At 39.7% G+C, this 20,087-nt stretch overlaps 1 protein-coding gene across 6 annotated transcripts in view; it reads right to left on the minus strand.

Annotated features, from left to right (window-relative positions):
- The window catches only part of MAST4 (microtubule associated serine/threonine kinase family member 4), a 312,156-nt gene that overhangs the window by 154,028 nt on the left and 138,041 nt on the right, over window positions 1-20,087 (minus strand). For 5 of the 6 annotated variants that reach the window (XM_049796540.1, XM_049796539.1, XM_049796541.1 and 2 more), the window contains one exon: window positions 14,307-14,338. The exons of the other annotated variant lie outside the window; for it this stretch is intronic. In XM_049796540.1, coding sequence (XP_049652497.1) covers window positions 14,307-14,338 — 32 coding nt within the window. The remainder of the gene's footprint in view (window positions 1-14,306; window positions 14,339-20,087) is intronic. 6 annotated transcript variants of the gene reach the window in all.

The following is a 20,087-nucleotide window of genomic DNA, read 5'->3' on the forward strand; positions in this document are numbered from 1 at the left end:
AAGTCAACCGGGCCCAGAAGTTTTAGGCAGAGACAGAAATGGTGGTAGAGGCAAAAATGGCCACGGCCACAAACATTATGCAGTATGTTCACAAGGCACTAACAAACAAGAAACAGCCAATGTCACCTAACTACAGAGCAGACACCATTCCCAGCCTTGGACAATGGAGGCCCTGACAGCCAGCACAGGGTGCCTCCTGCTGCCACACTGCACTCTGGCTGCTTTAAAACTTAAAAGTCTGTCTAGGGACCATGGACACATATTCCTTCCCAAGATCAAACCAGCCTTCCCCCTCCTCAAACTCTTCCTGCAGCTGTCTCACACGTTGTTGCCCAGGTCTACAGCATAAAGCCTTCAGAGGAAGATGCGTCAGGATTGTTAGCATCTCCCAGTTTGTTCAAGATCTCTGCCAATGAGGACATGCCTACTTTGCTGCTCCTCTGACATCCAGCTGTTGTCCCTAGTCCTCCAGAAGGAAGCATTCATCTTCTGAAACTTCATGTGATTGCCAGTCCCTCTCACATCCAGCGGCAGCCTTCTGATACTGAAAATGAAGTTAGCTTTTACTCGTCTTTCTCATGGCACAAGTTAACGAGCAGAATCCATTCTTTAGGGCCCCAAGCTGGCATTTTTAGGAGGGCAAAGGATTGCTGGAAGGATAGTTGTAAGAACAAAAGGGGAAAGAAAGGGAGACAATCATGAAGAGCTAAAAGGTTCAGAAAGGGGCACATCATGGGGCGACTGACACAGAAGGTAGGTTGGGCATAAAAAAGACTAGTGGATATGACAGCTTAGTGAAAGAGAAAGGTGAGAGCCAAGGATTGTGGGTCATGGATGACAGCCAGTATGAAGGCACAGATGCCATCCAGCTCTTGACATAGCAAAGGAAGCACATGAAGACACTACATGAACTCAGTGATCCAAGAGCATTTTCCCAGTACAGATGTGCTCTGTACACACTCATTGTTTAGTCCCTTACCTCCCCATAAAGGGTAGGAGTAAATCAGATTAACAGCTCACAGAGGATCTTCCAATTTGGCATCATCCAAAATAAATCTCTAGGGTGCATGTAACAGAACAGTACAGTATAAGAGAATGTAGTAGTACACTACTGCAAACTAAGAGGCTAATACTAGAAAGTATCTACGCAGCTACTTTTTCAGGTGGTCTTCCCAGTATTTTTATCCCAAGCTATGCAGCAACTAGGATGAAGATCTTGACTTAAGAGTTCTGGGGGAAGCCAGCACATGGCAGCATGTTTCATTTGCTCCTCAGAAAATAATGAAGTGTTCTGCATAAACAGGAGTTTCTCAAATGCTTTATGCCAAGGCATATAATGTTGTGGTAGTCCAGCTGAATAACAAAGAAACTGCACATAACAAATACATGAATATCCTTTATGATAAGCAACAGTACTGGTTTAGAAGACTGACAACAATAAAAAATGTTCAAATTTGCATTTCACAGGGAAGAGGAAGGGGGGAAAAAGACTTCCCTCCTCCTTTAAGATAAAACAGAAGTGGCTCATTGGGATTTCATGAACCTTACATCTCTAGAAAGTCACCCTATACTTTTCGTGATGGAATGGCAATAATACTGAAAATTCCAAGGGGAAAATCTGTAATGCCAGAATGTCTGCCAGAAGATGCAAAGCAGGCAGATCCCTGATGTTCAGCAACTGTCTCTTTTACCTGAGAGCAGACATTTAGAATACAGGTGATATCATTGCTACCAGAGGAACAAATATATTGTGCAGAAACCCAAGTGCTTCTTTCCTTAAAATAAAACCAAACATACTTTTGTAGATAATACCTCACCTTTAATCTCTACTGTATTTAGTTTGTGTGGTAGGGTTTTGGTAGCAGGGAAGGGTCTGCAGGGGTGGCTCCTGTGAGAAGCTGCTAGAAGCTTCCCTGGCTCCAAGTCAGACCTGCCTCTGGCCAAGGCCGAGCCCATCAGCAACGGTTGTAGCTCTTCTGGGAGAATAGATTTAACAAGGGGAACTGGCAGTGAGTAGTGGGATTGGAACGTTAGAGGAACCCCTCTGCAGACAGCGACGTCAGTGAGGAAGGAGGGAAAGGTGCTTCAGGTGCTGGAGCAGAGATTTCCCTGCAGCCCGTGGGTAAGACCACGGTGAGGCAGGCTGTCCCCCTGCAGCCCAGGGAGGTCCACGGTGGAGCAGATATCCACCTGCAGCCCGTGGAGGTCCCCATGCCAGAGCAGGTGGATGCTGGAGCAGGTAAACAGTGAGGATTCCTCCCCCTGAGGAGGAAGGAGTGGCAGAGAGTGTGTGTGACAAACTGACCACAACGCCCATTCCCTGTCCCCCTGTGCCGCTGAGGGGGAGGACGTAGAAAAAATCAGGAGTGGAGTTGAGCCAGGAAGGACCGAGGGATGGGGGAAATGTGTTTTAAGATTTGGTTTTACTTCCCATTATCCTGTCTTGATTTGATTGGTAGTAAATTAAATTGATTTTGTTTTTTCCCAAGTTGAGTGTCTTTTCTGCCTGTGACCATAAGTGGTGAGTGATCCCTCCTTGTCCTTGTCTTGACCCACAAGCTTTTCTTTGTATTTTTTCCTCCTCATCCTACTGCCAGGGAGAAGTGAGCAAGCAGCCTTGTGGTGCTTTGTTGCCAGCTGGGCTTAAACCATGACATACACCAAAAATAAAGGGGGAGGAAATCTATCATTAGAATTCTTTAAGCAGAGCGCAGGTTCATCAAACAATCATATAATCTCCCCTGAGCCCCACCATGACCCCAATCCTACAGAGGCTAAATGTGTGCAAGCTAGAAATTGCATAGCCTCAGAAAGCTCTCTCTGTAGATTAAGAGATTATTCAAATCTTTGTAGCATCAGTCCTAAAAAAAATCAATTCATCAATACAGCATAGGGCAGCCTGGATCATGCAATTCATGAGGACATTACAACTCCTTTGTGACAATTCTTTTTGACAAACTTCGAATTTTCCTTAACTGAAGAAAACTGGACTTCCCAAAATTAATGCCACTGGGAAAAAACAAACAATGAACATGCTGTTTCAGTATGTCAGATTTTTGATGTTTACTATTTGAAATTCAAACTGGGCTGACTAGCAGTGATTACCCACATGATGTTCTTCTAAAGTTTTCTTACTCGGTAAGTACTTTCTCAGGCAGCAGAATAAAACAGTTGGTTATATCATCATTTGTTCTTTTTGTTTATGTCATACAATTTTGAAGTTTTACTAGAACTAATATCAAAGACAAATAATCATACTCACAATGCAACTTCTGTTCACAGAACATACGAGAGGACACAGTCAATGCTAATTTCAAAATACTTATAGCAAGTATCTTCCGAAATATTTTTGTTATTCAACATGCATCTACCAAATTCTTCACTGAAAGTCAGAATTTAATCATGTAATTATTGCGCTTGCAAACTAAGTTATCCCTAGACCCCAATCTGCTGCTCAGAGATCACTACTCCCTTGCCTCAGCAGCTCACCATTAAATTACCCTAGCATTTTCCCTCTGCTCTCGCTATATGCTTTGCTGCTTCTATGCACATAGAAACACTGCAAACACCACAAACTGCCAGTTCAAGAGGTAATGCAGGATAGAAAGACAGAACCAAGAGAAACAGAGCAGTTCAGTGAAAAAGGGCGCAAGTGAAAAGGCTGCTCAAGGAAGCGGACTGTCACATGGGAAGAGCAAGAACAGTAGATTAGCCAGTTTGTCAGACCTCCATCCCATTACTCTTTTTTGCCTCATTTTGTCAGGTTCACTATTCAAGTATTAGTAGTGAACTGATGAGGTCTGTTCTACTGCTACTTCTTTGTAGAGATTCAATTAATTTAACACCTCAGCATCTGCCTTCATCTCACTAGCCATCCATTTGCCATGAGATCTGGTCCTCTAACATGTAGGTTGAACCTCATGTGCTATAAAAGAATTATCTGCAGGTACACAAATACTTTAAATATTTAACATTTCATATAAAATATTCTACTGCAAAAACATTTTATAATTTAGGCAAAACATGAACGCACCCAGATACTTGATTTTCTTTGCTTCCTCCAAGAATCATGTGATTCCCCCAACCTGGAATTCTGCAACATTCCTACAGGAAAATGACTTGACCCTAGAGGCTCATTTCATTTTGCTTTTTCCTTGAGACTTAATCTGATCACAATTTTGATAAAGAATTACTTAAGATTATTTTTCATTTTTGACCCTGTCCTGTCCTTGCCTAAGTAGCCAAAACAAAACTCCAGCAGGGCATAGCATACCCAGAGCACTGTGGAGAAGCGTGATACCTGGTGAAGCATGGGTCAGGTGCTAATTTACATTACTTAATGTCATGGTTTAAGCCCAGCCAGCAACAAAGCATCACAAAGCTGCTTGATCACTCCTCCCCGCCACTGGCCCCAGTGAGATGAGGAGAAAATACAAAGAAAAGCTCCAGGGTCAAGACAAGGACAGGGAGGGATCACTCACCACTTATGGTCACAGGCAAAAAAGATACTCAACTTGGGGAAAAAACAAAATCAATTTAATTTACTACCAATCAAATCAAAACAAGGATACTGAGAAGTAAAACCAAACTTTAGAACACCTTCCCTAGCCCCCCTCCCCCTCCTTCCCAGCTCAGCTCAACTCCCAATTTTCTCTACCTCCTCCCCACCAGCAGCTCAGGGGGACAGGGAATGGGGGTTGGGGTCAGTTCATCACAGAGTGTCTCTGCCACTCCTTCCGCCGCTCCTTCCTCCTCAGGGGGAGGACTCCTCACTCTTCCCTGCTCCAGCGTGGGGTCTTCCCATAGAAGACAGTTCTCCACGAACTTCTCCAGTGTGGGTCCTTTGCGTGGGCTGCAGTCCTTCAGTCACAGACTGCTCCAGCGTGGGCTTTCCCACAGACTCACAGCCATCTTTGGGGACATCCCCCTGCTCTGGCGTGGGGTCCTCCCCGGGCTGCAGGTGGGCATCTGCTCCCCCGCTCCCCTCCATGGCCTGGGGGGGGACAGCCTGATGTCTCACCATGGGCTGCAGGGTCATCCCCTCCTCCCCCGCTCCTCTTCCCCTCCTTCCTCACTGACCTCGATGTCTCACATTCCATTCTCCTCCCCCCCGCAGGTTCCCCTTCTTAAATCTGTTGTCCCAGAGGCACTACCACTGTTGCTGATGGGCTCAGCCTTGGCCAGAGGCAGGTCTGACTTGGAGCCAGGGAAGCTTCTAGCAGCTTCTCAAAGGAGCCACCCCTGCAGCCCCTCCCCCACTACCAAAAAACCCCGCCACACAAACCCAAAACACTTAGACACCACAGCACTTACAGAACAACAGATAAATACCACGTTACACAATTAAGCTTTAAAACCTGAACACCTCATTTTCTGGACATCAATCTTCCAGGTAGCCATATTACTTCAAGAAATTTTGTGATGTTCTGGGCCTTGTAAATGTTATCTAGGTGATTAAAGAATATAATGCACAATGCTGGATGAACATATGTGCCATTAATATAACAAAGAATAGTTTTAAAATACACAAAAAAATCATCACTATCTGACTTTTGCATGTTTACATAAAGACTGTGTGTGCATGCACACACACAAACAGATGAGCATGAATTTACCTGTAACAAGGTTCCACAAAGCTTTACAATATCCTCAAGCAGTGTATACATCTTTCACTGAAGACAGACATGATGAATTACATTTAAAAAGATAGTACCTTTCTCTTCCACGTGATGTGATGAATCGTAAAGAGAGGATGTCACTGTGTAAAACCCACACATATACCAGTAAAACATGAGCCAAGAGACAACATGCAGAGATATGTAATAATATTATTACACAAATGAAGCAGGGATGCAAATGTGCACGTGAAAGCACTAAAAGAAACAATGCAACAAGATTAAACAGAATGGCCTATTCTGATAGCCATGGACACAACTAACGTCCATAAAATACCAAGGGATGTGTTGTCAACATCAAAAGCCCTGTGCTCTCCACAGCACAAAGGACTTGTCTGCCGAAGACCCTGCACTGAAAGCAGGACGATGGCAACAAGGCTACACAGCACACTGCATGTACCATCATCCTTCCCATTAGCTCAACACAACTTTAAAACAAGGAAACACAGACAATGGGCAGCAGACGTGTAAAATTTATGGAGGCTGAAGTGAGCAGGATTGTAAGGGAAAAGGATCATGCTACAGCAACTGTTGGCTCCTAAAGCACACAAAAAACATGTCCAAAAATGAGCTTTTTATTGTCAATCACAAGGAACCCAAGAGATGCGATAAGGATCCCACAGCTTCTGGCCCTTGTCCCCCATGGCATACACAAGTGACCAGCCCAGACACATAGACTTTGTGAAGTATTTTAATTCCTTGTTCAGAATTTGCATCAAAATCTTGTCATGGTTTGTCTCATAAAGCATGCATTAAGCATATTTAGAGTTCATTAACAGGTCTCAGAAAAAGTTGTCAGTAGAGGAATCTGCTTTGTACAAAGAGTTTTTTGGGTTTTTTTGGGGGGGTTATGAGTTTGTAAAATTTTATCATCTGGCTTGATGCTATTCAGCATTTTCATCAATGATAAGGAAATGAGATTTAAAGCCACTGCAGAAAGGTCAAAGGTGAAACATTGAAGAAATGATAAATATTGAGGACAACAAGGTTATCCCATACAAAGTGACCTGGATATCTTGGTAATTTGTGCTTTTTCAAACAAAAATGCATTTTAATGACAAATGCAATGTTAGGCATCTAGAAACTTAAGAGGGTCTGCTGCACTTAGGAAGCCACCACTAAGAAAAATAACGTAGGGGTGCTTAGAAGACATTGTTTTCCCAGTGTGTGGCTGTGACAAAAGGTGCCAATAGAAACAGTAACACAGGGCTGTAAAAAGGAGACAGGGATTTTTATATCTACTCGTAACAAGAGCAAAACATCACAAAACTAGACTTGCAGGGGAAAAAAATCCCCTCAATGACAGCAGTAGAAAACCCCTGAAAGTTAAGGACTTGAATCTACTTAGTTTGTCAGAAAGACAGAAATATGTTTATTGAGCACCATACAGTATACTGACCATAGTACACTGCCACCAGGGAGAAAACCAGCTAAATGAGCATGTTCTCGCTTAACACAGAAGCGCATACAGAAATAGTGCTAGTAACACTTAACACTAAAGCATATATATCTTAAGAATCAAACATGGGCTATGGAGAGTATCCATCTGAGCACAATCCACCCATTTTGGAATTGAGAGATTCATTACCTGGCAACAATAATTAATCTATTTCATTTTTCAAATTTAATATAATGGTAATCTCCCAAATAATTTAAAACAAAAAAGTGACTAGTTTTCTTTTCACGATTAACGCTTTGTTATTTATTGCAAAGGTCTAAGTTTATTATATTGGACACAATCATTTGAAAGTCTGAAGTGGAGTTTCCGCTTACTTTAAACTCAGATGAAGCTGAAGAAAATGAGTACATAAAATGGAAATGAAAATTAAATGTAAGAAAAAATAGCCAGTTCTACTCTCAGGGCTCTAAAGTGTAAGACCTTTTCAACCTTACCCACAGCTTCTACTCCTTCCAGAAAAGCCCTCTGTCTTTGACATACAGTTTAACAGTACTGTGTTACTTGCTGATATCAGAACAGTTATTCTTGACTGTGACACCAAAAAAGCCTTTTATTATTTTTTTTTTGCTACAATGCCTGAAAAACCCTAAACATGGATGCAACTAACCCAACAGAAGAAAGTTACTCTTTTTTAGATATAATTTACATCAGCAAACTAAGTCTATTGCTCTAACACACAGGCAAAGAGTGATGAAAGGATCTGATGCATACATAATGGAAGTGCAACTTTATGAATAGGTAGATTCATAGCTAAGCAAAGCTGTACCAACAGTACAGACTGCACCACCCAAGCTATCCAAATCTGGATACAAAAAGGGCTAGCTCCTGCCAGTCCTGACCCACAAGTCTTCTTGCTTACCTATTTTGCCCCCTCCACTTCCTGCCAAAGGTGGAAAACACTACAAAGACATGTGACAAGGACTTTCCTGAGGGCAACCTTGCCCCACATCGCTGGTCCAGATACAGTGAATTCCTTAAACTGCCATCAGAGTATTCTATCAGCACACACTAATTTGTAGTAAAAATTCCTGCCAACAGAAGATATGTGAGCCACAGCTATAGAGGCAGACACTCTAAAGAACAAACTGATCTAAATCTCTATATTTTCAGTGTAACAATGGTACTTATCAAAACACTCGCCTCAGGTCAACTTGTTTACTTCATCTCTACACAAATACAAACAGCAGTAGCAGCGAAGTATATACAGAAGAGAGCTACAGCAATACAAAGTTCCAGTTCAACATTATTTCACAGCATAAGGAACTCATTGCTCAGATTTAGGTGTAACTCTTGATGTGTGTTCTGCAGAAAGTTCTCTCATAAGTATTAGTTTTTCTCATGTAATAATTTTAATGGGATACTGCACATTATTGTAACTTAAGGTACTCAGTTTCTCTCAATGAACACCAGATTGCAGAGGCTGTGCACTTTCAAAGGAAAAATAAAATCCAAACAAGCCCTAAAACTTGCATAAACAGAGAAATAGTTTTTATTTTAATTAGGAATACAAATTTTCAGTAACTTGAATATCTCAAGACTGCATTTTGAATAGCTTTTACAATTAACATGGAAAATACTTTATTTCTCCAAAATCTAGTATTTTTATAGTCATCTGTCTAAAATTGTTTAGATAATATTTTCCAAAACTAATCACTATTTTCCAGAACTTAAATGAAGTTTCTGCCTTCAGCTATAATGAATCAAATTTGAATTTCTGTGCTTTGCAAATGATGTACCACCACACGAGCACTTTCAGCACAATAGTGCACTTCTGCAAAAATACATTCAATGAAGAAAGCTGCAAAGCTGCATGTGTAAGCATGTACACAGGTCCTGAAACATATATACATAAGACAAAGGAAGTAACAATCTTTCTTACATGTTTTGGTGTGCTTGGAGGCTTTTGTTTGTGCTATTTTTCAATTCTTCATTCACTCTAAATTAATTTCCTTTACTGTCTTTGACAGTTGTGTCCTTCAAGCCACAAAGAAGTCTACACAATTAGAGACATAAAACTCAGAGGTAGCTGTTGGGAGAGAATTAGGCTTATACAATCAATGTATTTCACTTTTGAGGTTTCCTTTGGGTGCTCTGGCATCCAATCTCAACACTTTTCCTTATCACAGATCACCTATATACATAGACAATTTTTTTATAGATATAACTATATGTAAACATACATATATACATGCATACAGAAACTGTCGAATTCCAGTTTTGTCCACCTACTTTTTTTTTTTTTTTTAAGTATGGCTGGCATAATTTCATAATTCCATTCCACTCAATTTCTCATTCCTGCTTTTTCCCTAAGGTTAACTGATAGTCCATATTTGTCATTGATAAAAACTTTCTTACAAAACTGTTATTAACTGTCTTGAAACTTATTTAATTAAGCCCCTAAGCAAGCAGTAGTTTTAACTACTGTTTCTCTTGAATTCTTGGCTGGTCACATTCTGATGTTGCTGTTATCCAAGGATATCAGCTGCTTCACTGTAATGCATAAATGAATTTTATGAAAATTCAGTGACCAACTTTGACATTTCCACAGGTGCAAGTAGATTATATAACTGCTGCTACTGAACTAGAGTCCATATTTTATAATTATTGAAATTAGTTTTAGAAATGTCAGGAGAAGGACAGATGGAGCAAAAATGAATACATGAAAGTTATCTAGCTCTGCATTAAACTGAAATTGACAGATTAAACAAAAGAAAAAGGAAAGAGAACTGATTTAGTCTGGAAAGGTCAGGTATTTTACTTGTAGGGCAAGTGCTTTACCCACTGAAGCTCTAAAGAAAGGAGGAACCTCCTCTACCTACCTGCTTACTTCTTTTTAAGTATTACTGTTTCTGAAGGCTACTCTCCACCTCACAGAAGCCTGTTGTTAATTCATTTTCAGAAGAAGGGGATTTTAAACCAGAATGTACCTACTTAAAGCTAAGGGTAATTTTCATGACACAGCCTTTGAGTTCATGCCCTGTCTCTCTGTAGTTCTCATTTTGCTATACTCTGTGGGTATGGGAAGGAAACAAAAGAGGATAAGGACATTGATGCCTAAAATTCAGCAGTGAAACTCACCTGGTTAACGCACAACATACACTGAGAGATCTTCTCTGGCTACCTACTCTAGCTAGATACACTCTGAATGTGTAAAGGATAGGGATTTTTAGATGCAATCAGGCATTTGCTGGTTCATCAAAGGATATGCATGCTTCATACACAGACATTAGCAACACTTAACTAATCAAATTAAATCTGTATTTCTGGGTCTGGCTTAACATTAGGCACCAATGTTTCCCTTGATATTTGGAAGTTTGGGGTGAAAATAATCAATAAAAATATCTTAACAACATATAAATAATCCATGCCTGTAGTGGCAGTGTGCAGAAATACACTTCAATATTATTTTCCAATAGAGTTGCAAGTGGGATAGTAACAGCCATGCAGGTTTACAATCATGTTAAGTTTACATAGTCAGTTTTGCTGCTGGAGACAGGCCTAGAGAAAGCTCCAAGACATTCATTCTGCCTTCATGCCACCAGACCCTGCTGCGAGCAAGACATTTGTGCAGCTGGACAGTCAGACACACCAAAGCACCTGCATGAAGCTAGCTGCAATCTGGATCAGTTCTGACTGTGTCCACACAAGCACTTATGCCAGCACAGCCAGGGGGTGCTCTGAGGATGGAAAAGCTCACTTCTTTCTCAACCAGAAGCCCTTATCTCTGTTTATGCCAACTATGCTAAAGTCAACTTCAACCTTCTAACGTCTTTTTGTCTCCATTCTTTAGGAGTTGCTGTATAACAACTATGTAAAATAAGAATTGGCTTTAATTGTAGAATGCCCACAGAAAGCTTAACTTCTTTTATGAGATCCAAAATGAGGCCCCCCAGCCACAGACCATGTAGGGAAGAGTGGAAAAGTTAAGCCCTCTCCCTGTCCAAGTTTCCTTCACTTTATGTCCTCAATCCCCTCTCACCATTCCCCCTAAAGCACATAACATTCCCCATGCCTCCTTTCCCAACCCCTATAGATTCTTTCTTGATTTCTGCCACCACCATGGCCTTAATCTTTAGTCTTCTATTTCAAAACCAAGAAACAGTTTCATACTACCCTGACCTTTACATCAGCTGAATCTCATGTAACAAAAGGCAGGGAAGCTGCCAGTTTCCAGAGAAGTCTCTGTATTTGGACTGAGCAATGGTAACATAAATATGTCAGTGAAAACAGAGGGCATGTTTTTTACGGAGCGCCAGTTGGGCTTTTAGGTTGACGGCCACAGAGCTAGATCAAAAGGTCAGCTACTAAGTAGAGTAACTCCACGTACGGCAAGAACGTATCTGCCCAATGGCAACCCCTGGCAGACGAATGGCAGATGAGGTTCAACAAGTAAACAAGCATTGCCAACTTGAGGCAGGTAACACACTGTGCTGGAATGGATGCCACTGCTCATGAACTTGGAATAACAGCTACTGCACAGGTAGACTCCTCTGCTTATGGTTTTGCTGGCAGTAAGTCAGCATCACCCTCTTTCACTGTATATCTGATCAACTTAATAAAAGATACACAAGTACCGCTTCTGGCATCAAGTTGAGCACATAGTTAGGCAAGTCCAAGAGCTCTGATTGGTTCAGCAGAATACGTAGGGAAAGGCTGGTATTCTGATTCAGTCAAACACCACTTGTTTTCAAATGATCTAGAGTAGATAGCCCTACTGCTAGGAATTAGCATACTCCTGAATGTGGTTTACCTCTTGTTTAAGGTTAAACCACGACATTCCTTTTTGGCGCCCAACGTGGGGCATGAAGGGTTGAGATAACAACAAACCTGACCAGAGCTTGTTAAAACAAGCATACTCAGTATGCTTCCTGCCAAATATCCACCTTTCCATATAACCCTATCATATAAACCATATCCCCTCCCATTGAGACATAATCAGCAGCCTCCTTTCCATTGTCAGAGAAGAAATATTTAAAAATTATCTGCATATAAACGGAAAACAACTCTGTATGGTCAAGCCAGTAGCCTGTCTAAAATAGATATAAAAACCAATGCAACAGTTATAAAAGAAAGCTTAAATATTTTGCATGCTAGCCCTTTGAAACATACACATGACAAACCATAAGCAAGACACCTTTCCTCATGCATCCCTCTTTCCTTTCCTCCTCTAATTGTATCATATAACAGAATAACAGATCATTTCAAAGAAGGGGGGTGGGGCAGAGGAATCAGGACCAGTCATTCATCAACCCAAACCTCGCTTTCCAAGCTGCTCTACTTGACCACCCCTGAACCAGCTCTCCCTGGCCTGCTTAAAGCTTCATCTTTGGCATGCCATTGGCTCCAAAGCTCCAGAAGACAAAGTGGCATGCCTACCTGAAGCCATTCAGGACCTCTAGATGCTTATGCAAATAAAAACATAGGACCTCTCACATTTTGAAATTCAGTCTTCATGTCAACATGCATTTGCCTTGCAAATAGAGCAGCCAACATGGCACACACACACAACCCCTGATGCTACAACCCTTGCTAACCTCACCACTATGAGCCCTGTTACCTAAGATAGCAGTATTAAAGATATTGTAAAATACCATCTGCAGAATCCTAAGCACTTTAATAACAAGATATGACTATGCTGACAAGGGGCTATTCCTTTACCATACTTTATTAAAGTCTTAGCAACATTACAGAATATGCACTTACATCTCAGTGATCAGCTATAAAAACATGTATATGAATGCAATTGGGGTGACTGCTTTGCAACCCTTTTTCAAACTTGGAGAAAAATATCTAGTAACTTTCAATGTCAAACTTCACAGCAAGAATAAGCAAGGTCATGGCTACGGGCAAAGAGCGAGCCTCAAGAGCCACTTACTGCTCTGGCTGCAGTCAACAGGAGTTTAGCCCTTAACTTCAACAGAGGGAGTCTTTTGCCCATACAAGTTTCAGGTTAATATGAAGCAGAAGGGCACCAAAAGAAGGCATCAAAAATAAATTCCCCTTAACTGTTTTCCTCTCTATCATTGCAATAATCAAATACTTGATGTGAAATTAGTTTTGTATTTTCTTGACTTTTCTTAAATAATTGGTTTCCTCACTATTTAGTATAAGATTTTTCATGTGTCAGAACAAGAAACAAGAAAGTCTTTTCCAAGTCAGCAAATGTCCTACAATGTACAGACTTCTGGTATGCATATAAGTCAGAACAACAGAGCACTTAACAGCACTTTCCATGCAATTACAGTTTCAGTTATTCACATACCTAACCTTACTATCACTAAAAGATACACAGCACTATCAAGTTGAAAACAAGTACAGTAAAATAAAACCAAATAACTGGCCTTTTGTGCAAGGGCTTAGGGTTTTATTCACATGTTGTCAAACTAACACAAGTTTATCCAAGTACAGTGATAGCCTTATAGTCCTAAGGTATTTTTTGAAAGAAAGTAGTAATTGAACAGTTTGTTGTTAAGATATTCTGCCATGTTCTTATCCCAATACTTTCTCAATAAATTAGTAATGAAGAACAAGAAATAAAACAGATACAAATAAAAATACAAGCTTTAAAACCTAACATCTCAAAAACATGAGGAAAACAAAGCCAAGGTACAGAAATCTGAGCAAAGCGCAACTAAATCGCACATAATCTGAGTTCGTATTACTCTAACTCTGTAACAATTTATACAAGAATATACACTCTTTACTTCCACTAATCAAAATAGTAGCTTAACAACCCTATAAATTTAGTTGAAATCACCTACTCCTTGTTCCTACCTTTTCATCCACAGGTCTGATCACAGAATTTCATAAGGAAACAGTTTTATTTACATGTGAAGTTTCAATTATTCATGAAGAAACCAAATTTCTTTCTTGATTTTTAACAAGGGAAATCTTCAATACAAAACAAAAGTTTCAATGTAAGAACTTCTTGTCACTTTTGAAGTCCCTCATAGTAGCTCCTCTAGAAGAGGGGGATGGGCATAAAAAAGGTCACCGCACAACCCATAGGTTTTCATTTACAATCTTAGTTTCTTTATATGTATTTTGAGGCAGGTCAGCTGGCACATTTAACCTTCATTTTAACTGCCCTGAAAAGAAGACTAGGCTACTCAAAAACTGTCAAAACCACATACTATACTGTGAGCGCAACAGAAAAAACTTCATCTACTTACAAACTTCCTCTCCTTGGAAGGCTCAACTCCTTCTGCAACAGAAAAAAGTTACACTATATTAGGAATAAAACATTTTAAACAGAAGTGGCCTTTTTAAGACAAGTACTGTAATCCTCCCATCCAACCAGTAGCAGGGAGATAGAAGTGGGGTATTTGTACTACAATAAATAATACAGATTTTATATGCACCATTTTTTACCTGTTGCCTTCCATGCTTATTTGAAATATTAACATTAGCAATGGGAAAAGTCTAGGCCTTTTTGTAGCAGCAATATTAAAATATTTCAAACAACAGAGGGATGTTTTAGAAAAGCCTTACAGTCAGAGCTATGATGCATTGCTAACAGTATCAAAATTTGCAAGAGTCAGTGACAAAGATATGCTAAGTACAAGTAGATTATCTTGCATTGTATAAATCACATAATAGCTGGGGCTGGAAGGGACCTCTGGAGATCCTCTGGTTCAATCTGCTCAAAGCAGGACCAATTACAGCAGGTTACTCAAGACCACATCCAGTTGGGTTTTGAACATCTGCGAAGATGGAGACTCCACAACCTCTCTGGGCAATCTGTTCCAGTGTTCAACTACCCTCACTTTTTTTCCAGTTCTCACATGAACTTATATTCTGAATGCTACATTAGTTAAGTCTTCTTTGCAGTCATGTCCACCAGGGAATACCACCTATGTTTAAACAAGGGACAACTTGTCTGACGTGGAGAATACATAGAGAGATACACATAAAGTTGAAGAGCATCACGAAAGACAAGGTTACATATGAGAATGATTCAAGCTATGTGGATGGATGTCTTTAGTCACTCAATTGCAGTATTTTATGTTTACTTTCGATGTCCACATGAAAGGCTATTTTAAAGTATGTAACAGACACTCAGTTTCCATTCTAGTAGTTATCAAAGGGCATAATGACAAAATTCTGTTTAAAAAGTAAATATATATTTATATACACATATGTATGCCGTGTATGTGTGCACATGTGTCTATTTCATATAGCACATAAAGTTACATGTATTGACCAGAAAATGCACATGAAAATACAATTGAATGGATAAAAATAGTTCAGCCAGGCACTTTAGAAAAGCCCATAAGGGAATGAATAATTACGTATTCTTTACAGACTTTTAAATGGTGTGCAGTAAATAAAGCACAGGCTGCTAACTCAATGATAAGGATTAAAATATCAACTAGCTGCTCCATTCCTGAGCACCACCCATCCTGTTCACTGAATGAGGCAGGAAAAAATAGTGTGAAACAATGTAATTAGAGATCATAATGCAAAGGCATAGGAGAGCAGAATTAGGGGCCTTGGTAACAAATTCTGGCACTTCCTAGGAAGTTCCAGCAACTGTTCAGAATTTGCAATTTAAAACACCACCTTTTAGCATAACATGCGCTTACATACAAAAGAAGTTACACCTGCATACAATGTTGCATTATGAAGCTGAGCAATTCCTCTAAATTTAAAATGTCACATTCATCATGAACAAAATGTAACTGCAATTTAGAACCCACGTACTTCCCTTTGTATGTTTTTTTTCTTTAATATTTACAATGCCATTGTGTTCTATTTCTAACATAAAACTTTACTTGTAATTCTAGGCACTGTCACACTGTAGCAGACAATGCCTGTGGAAAAACTGCCAAAATGTATGAGCAAGAATCATACTTGGTTTTGCATCCCATTTAACAGAGGTGCAACATGTACTTCAAATTTTTTTCTTATGATTCAGGTAATTTTTTTTTCTTTTTAATTTTTTTTAAATCAGAGTGTTTTGGTTATAGTTCATCATTATAACAGCACAGCAAATGACAGAGAGTGCCTTCTATAGACACCTGAAGTCACATTAATCTCCGGCGCATGCCATCCTGAAGCACTATTCACTACAGAATAAGAGATGATTCACTGTAACAACTTGGTGGTAAGTATGTTAAGAACTGCCAAGATCTCCCCATACAAAGTAAAAAGTGAACCAAAACCTCAGGTATGTAATTCATAGAGGAAGATTTACAAAACATTGCAAATAAAGCATTTGTAAGGCTTGATTTTAAAACAGTATACACAGAAACAAACAAAACAAGGAATGAAATAAAACAAATATCCTTTCTGGATAATATCTATATCCTCATTTTTCCTATATATCACAGCACTGATGTTAAAATGCAAGGTCACTTCTCTCATGCTTCTCTAGCTTGAGTATCTCCAAAACAAAAAAAAACACCTAAACTTAGTAAATCGAAGCTTGTTTTTTCTGTCTTGGATTAGGCCGAATTTTTACATTCCTACATGATTTTTTAGTGTCACTTAGGACTCACCTGCCCCAAAGATTTTTGCACAGCCTGAATAAAGTATCAGATTATCAGCTATGTCAATACAGACTTTCTTACTCCAGACAAGGCTCACCAACATTATGCTAGCTTTTAATAGTACAGAGCTCCATGTACTCCAACAGTACAGTAGCAGAGCTCCACAGCTGGGTCTACACAAAGCAGGTGGGAAAAGTGTAAACAAGCTCTACATGGGGCTAGCCTATAGCTTAGAGAAATCATTTATCTCCTATGTACCTAAAAATCATCTGTACCATTCCAAACCTAAAGATGCCATTTTTACTCTGTTTCTCCCAGCTGTTTTACTCACAGCCACTGAAAGCAGGGAAGCACTGAATGATACCATACCAAAAATCACTCAGCTCTTCAGACTTGCAACCCTCCAGCTCCGATCCGTACATTGCAAATGACCTGTAACGACTTCAGAGTTTTCTGCTATTACACTGCATCCTTTCTGAAAGCCTCAGCAAAACAGACTCAAAAGACCAGCTGTCCTAGTTCCGCTGCACAGCATCCAACACATATGGACTGCTGAAGGTAAAAACTTCATGGCGTCAAGATTTTCAGATCACGTACTTAGAAGGCAAGCCCCTGGAGTAATAAAAAGAGAAAAAGATGCCTTCACCACCACTCTGCATGGTTCTCAGGCACCAGCTCTGCCCCAGCGGACAACACTACGCTCTTTGCCCTTGCCCTACATGGAATCCTCCTCTGGCCAGTTTGAGCTGGGCTGGTTTTAGGGCTGTCTCATTCCACTGCAATAGCACAAAGAACACTTAATGGACCAGAGACTCTTGCCCTTGAAGCCCTTTGTGTCTCAAAAACCATGGTCCGAAGACATAATAAACCTTGCCTAAGGTTTAAGAGATCTGTGCAAGCTGTGCCAAATTGCTGTGATGTTGCATTAAGACCCATGTGTACTAAATTTAATTGCAGCTATCACTAATCAGTTCCAACTCCACACTCTGTGCATTTTGCTATAAATAACATGGTTTTACAAGCACAGATGCTTTTGTATTATTTCAGTAATTATGCTTCTTCCTCTGGTCCTACACATCTATAAGACACTACAGTATGGAAAAGTTCAGTCAATGCACCAGGGGGCAGATATTCAGCCTCATAAAAAAACCACACTGACCGAAAAAAGCACACTTAACTTTATTCTGGGTCAAAGTCTTCACCCCACTAACTAGAAACATGGTTTAAATAACAGAACTATATAAAAAGGTTTAAATGACAGAGGTGACTTAGGAAACACTAACTTCATCTCATTTCTTGTAAACCTTACCAGCAAATTACAGAAAATTTAAAATATTGAATCTTCTCCTTTATATAGGAGGAAGAAAAGATACCATTAACTTATTGCTTGTTGCCGGGTTCAATTTTAAAGAATCAATAAAAAGCTGACACATTCATAAGCTACTAAAGACGCATCTAATGTTGTCAATATGGGTTGATTTTAGAACCATAGTAAATTTGCTTCACCTTCCAACAACAATTGTGATGTTCAAATATTCAAAAAGTCTTATCTTTCACAGTTTTCAGTTGTCCACGAAGTAGCCTAAAAAAATGAACCATTTCAAGACAAATTTCAGCAATGCCTTCTTCAGCTGCAGAAGTTTTCAGTCTGAGATTAATGAGACTTTTTTACATCATTGCTCTACTCACCCATTATAGGTTGTAAGCATCTGAGAGCTTTCTGGTAAAGTGTGTTAGATCCTAATACACTGCATTAAGAACAGGTTAACATTGCAACATTAACACTGCATTAGTAACAGTAGGAAGAAAAAAAAAATCAGCACACAATTCACCTTCTTATAATCACTGACAGCAAGAGTAACTGCTTTGAAGGATGAACTGGCATGATTTTCTTCTTAAGCAATTACCATGTTTTTTGCTGAAGAAAAGTTGGGGGATGACAACAGATCTTGCATTTGGATGTGGGAATAAGGAAAAAAAAGCAGGGCAAGTAGCATAGTATAGGATTGTTTTGATCTATCAGGGAAAGGGGTTGCACTGTGCAAGAGGATTTTACAAGCTAATCTTGACCTCTTTATAAGATTAATGTATCAAGCCATTGTATCAATCCATTCTAAACACCTTCTAAGCAGGGCAGTGGCAGGTTATGCTTTTTATTTGATTGCTTCCAACTTCGCCAACATTCAGTTCTTCAGATTCACAGCACACATTACCAAGGGGCTCAAGTGTGGAGACAGATCAATCACCTCAAATGCTGAGTGTTAGTGTCTCACACCAAATGTGTCTCTCCTGCTGTAATGTTGTTTCTTTGTCAGAGCTGTCCTTTGTTCTTGCAACTTAAAATATTTCCTGGTTCCAAGAATAGTAAGCCTCTGCCTCAGAAATAGTTTTCTATTAACACTAGAGTTGAATTTTAGGAGTGGCTATCAACTTTAAAATTTCCAGTTTAAGACAGGATTAACAGATTTTCAAAAAGATGCAGAAAGGTGTTCAGCTCTTTCTTTGTCACTCAAGGTGTTCTCACTCAGATCTGATTTCTTACAAATCAGTTATAACTATAAAATTTCTCCCTTCCAGATGACCCAACCAAGTGACTTTGTGTTTGGACCACCTCTTTCTCAGCAATCCTAGTCTGAACTGGCTTGTCCAAGATGCAATTCTATATTCACTTTTCTCAGGAAAACTGTACTGATACCTTCTTCACTGGTAACATAAGTCCCAGTCAAGATCACTGTCTTTCCACACCGGCTGCCAAGGAACTTGGCATTATTAATGCCTTGTGGTAAAGTCTGATGTTTTGCCTTTCAGCTGAAGGCTTTCATATTCTTTCTAGTCATCCAGACGCAGCCAGCAGTTCACCAGGGTTTTTGCTTAGTGGGTAACTTCATCAGTTAGGTCAAAGGTCATCTCTTCACAAGCATTTTCATGAACAAAAATTGCCACTTCTGCATGGGCAAGGTCTGGAAGGTTGTCACTGCTACTCAGGGAACACTCCATTCACAGTTCTCCCATATCACTTGCAGAACACTCCTTGGCACAGAACATAAGGCTTCTTTTAAATATTTTTAACTGTCCATTTCAACGTACAAAGATGTTATTCTGCATGGTAACTTACCATCCTCACATCCCTAAACACTAAAAAAAAGGTTGGAAATAATGAACTTGAAGTCAGAAATTGGCAACAACTACCGCAGATTTTAACAGGGGTTATACTGTAAAAGTAAAGAGGCACTTAAGCTCAGATGTAACCAGAAAAGGTCACATTTTATCTAATTCAATATTCTGTGTTCTATACAATTCATTTTTAGCTCCTCAGTTAACTTCCCTGCTTTTGTTACAAGCAGTGCTGACTGTATCTTTCAAAGTAGAAACATATCTGTCTGCTCTACGGGTTCTGAATTGTGATGTAAAAGAAATACCCAGGTGCCTACTTAAAACTAGGCATTATCAATTTAAATGCAA

The sequence above is a fragment of the Accipiter gentilis genome, chromosome Z (assembly GCF_929443795.1).
Source record: "Accipiter gentilis chromosome Z, bAccGen1.1, whole genome shotgun sequence".
Taxonomy (NCBI): domain Eukaryota; kingdom Metazoa; phylum Chordata; class Aves; order Accipitriformes; family Accipitridae; genus Astur; species Astur gentilis.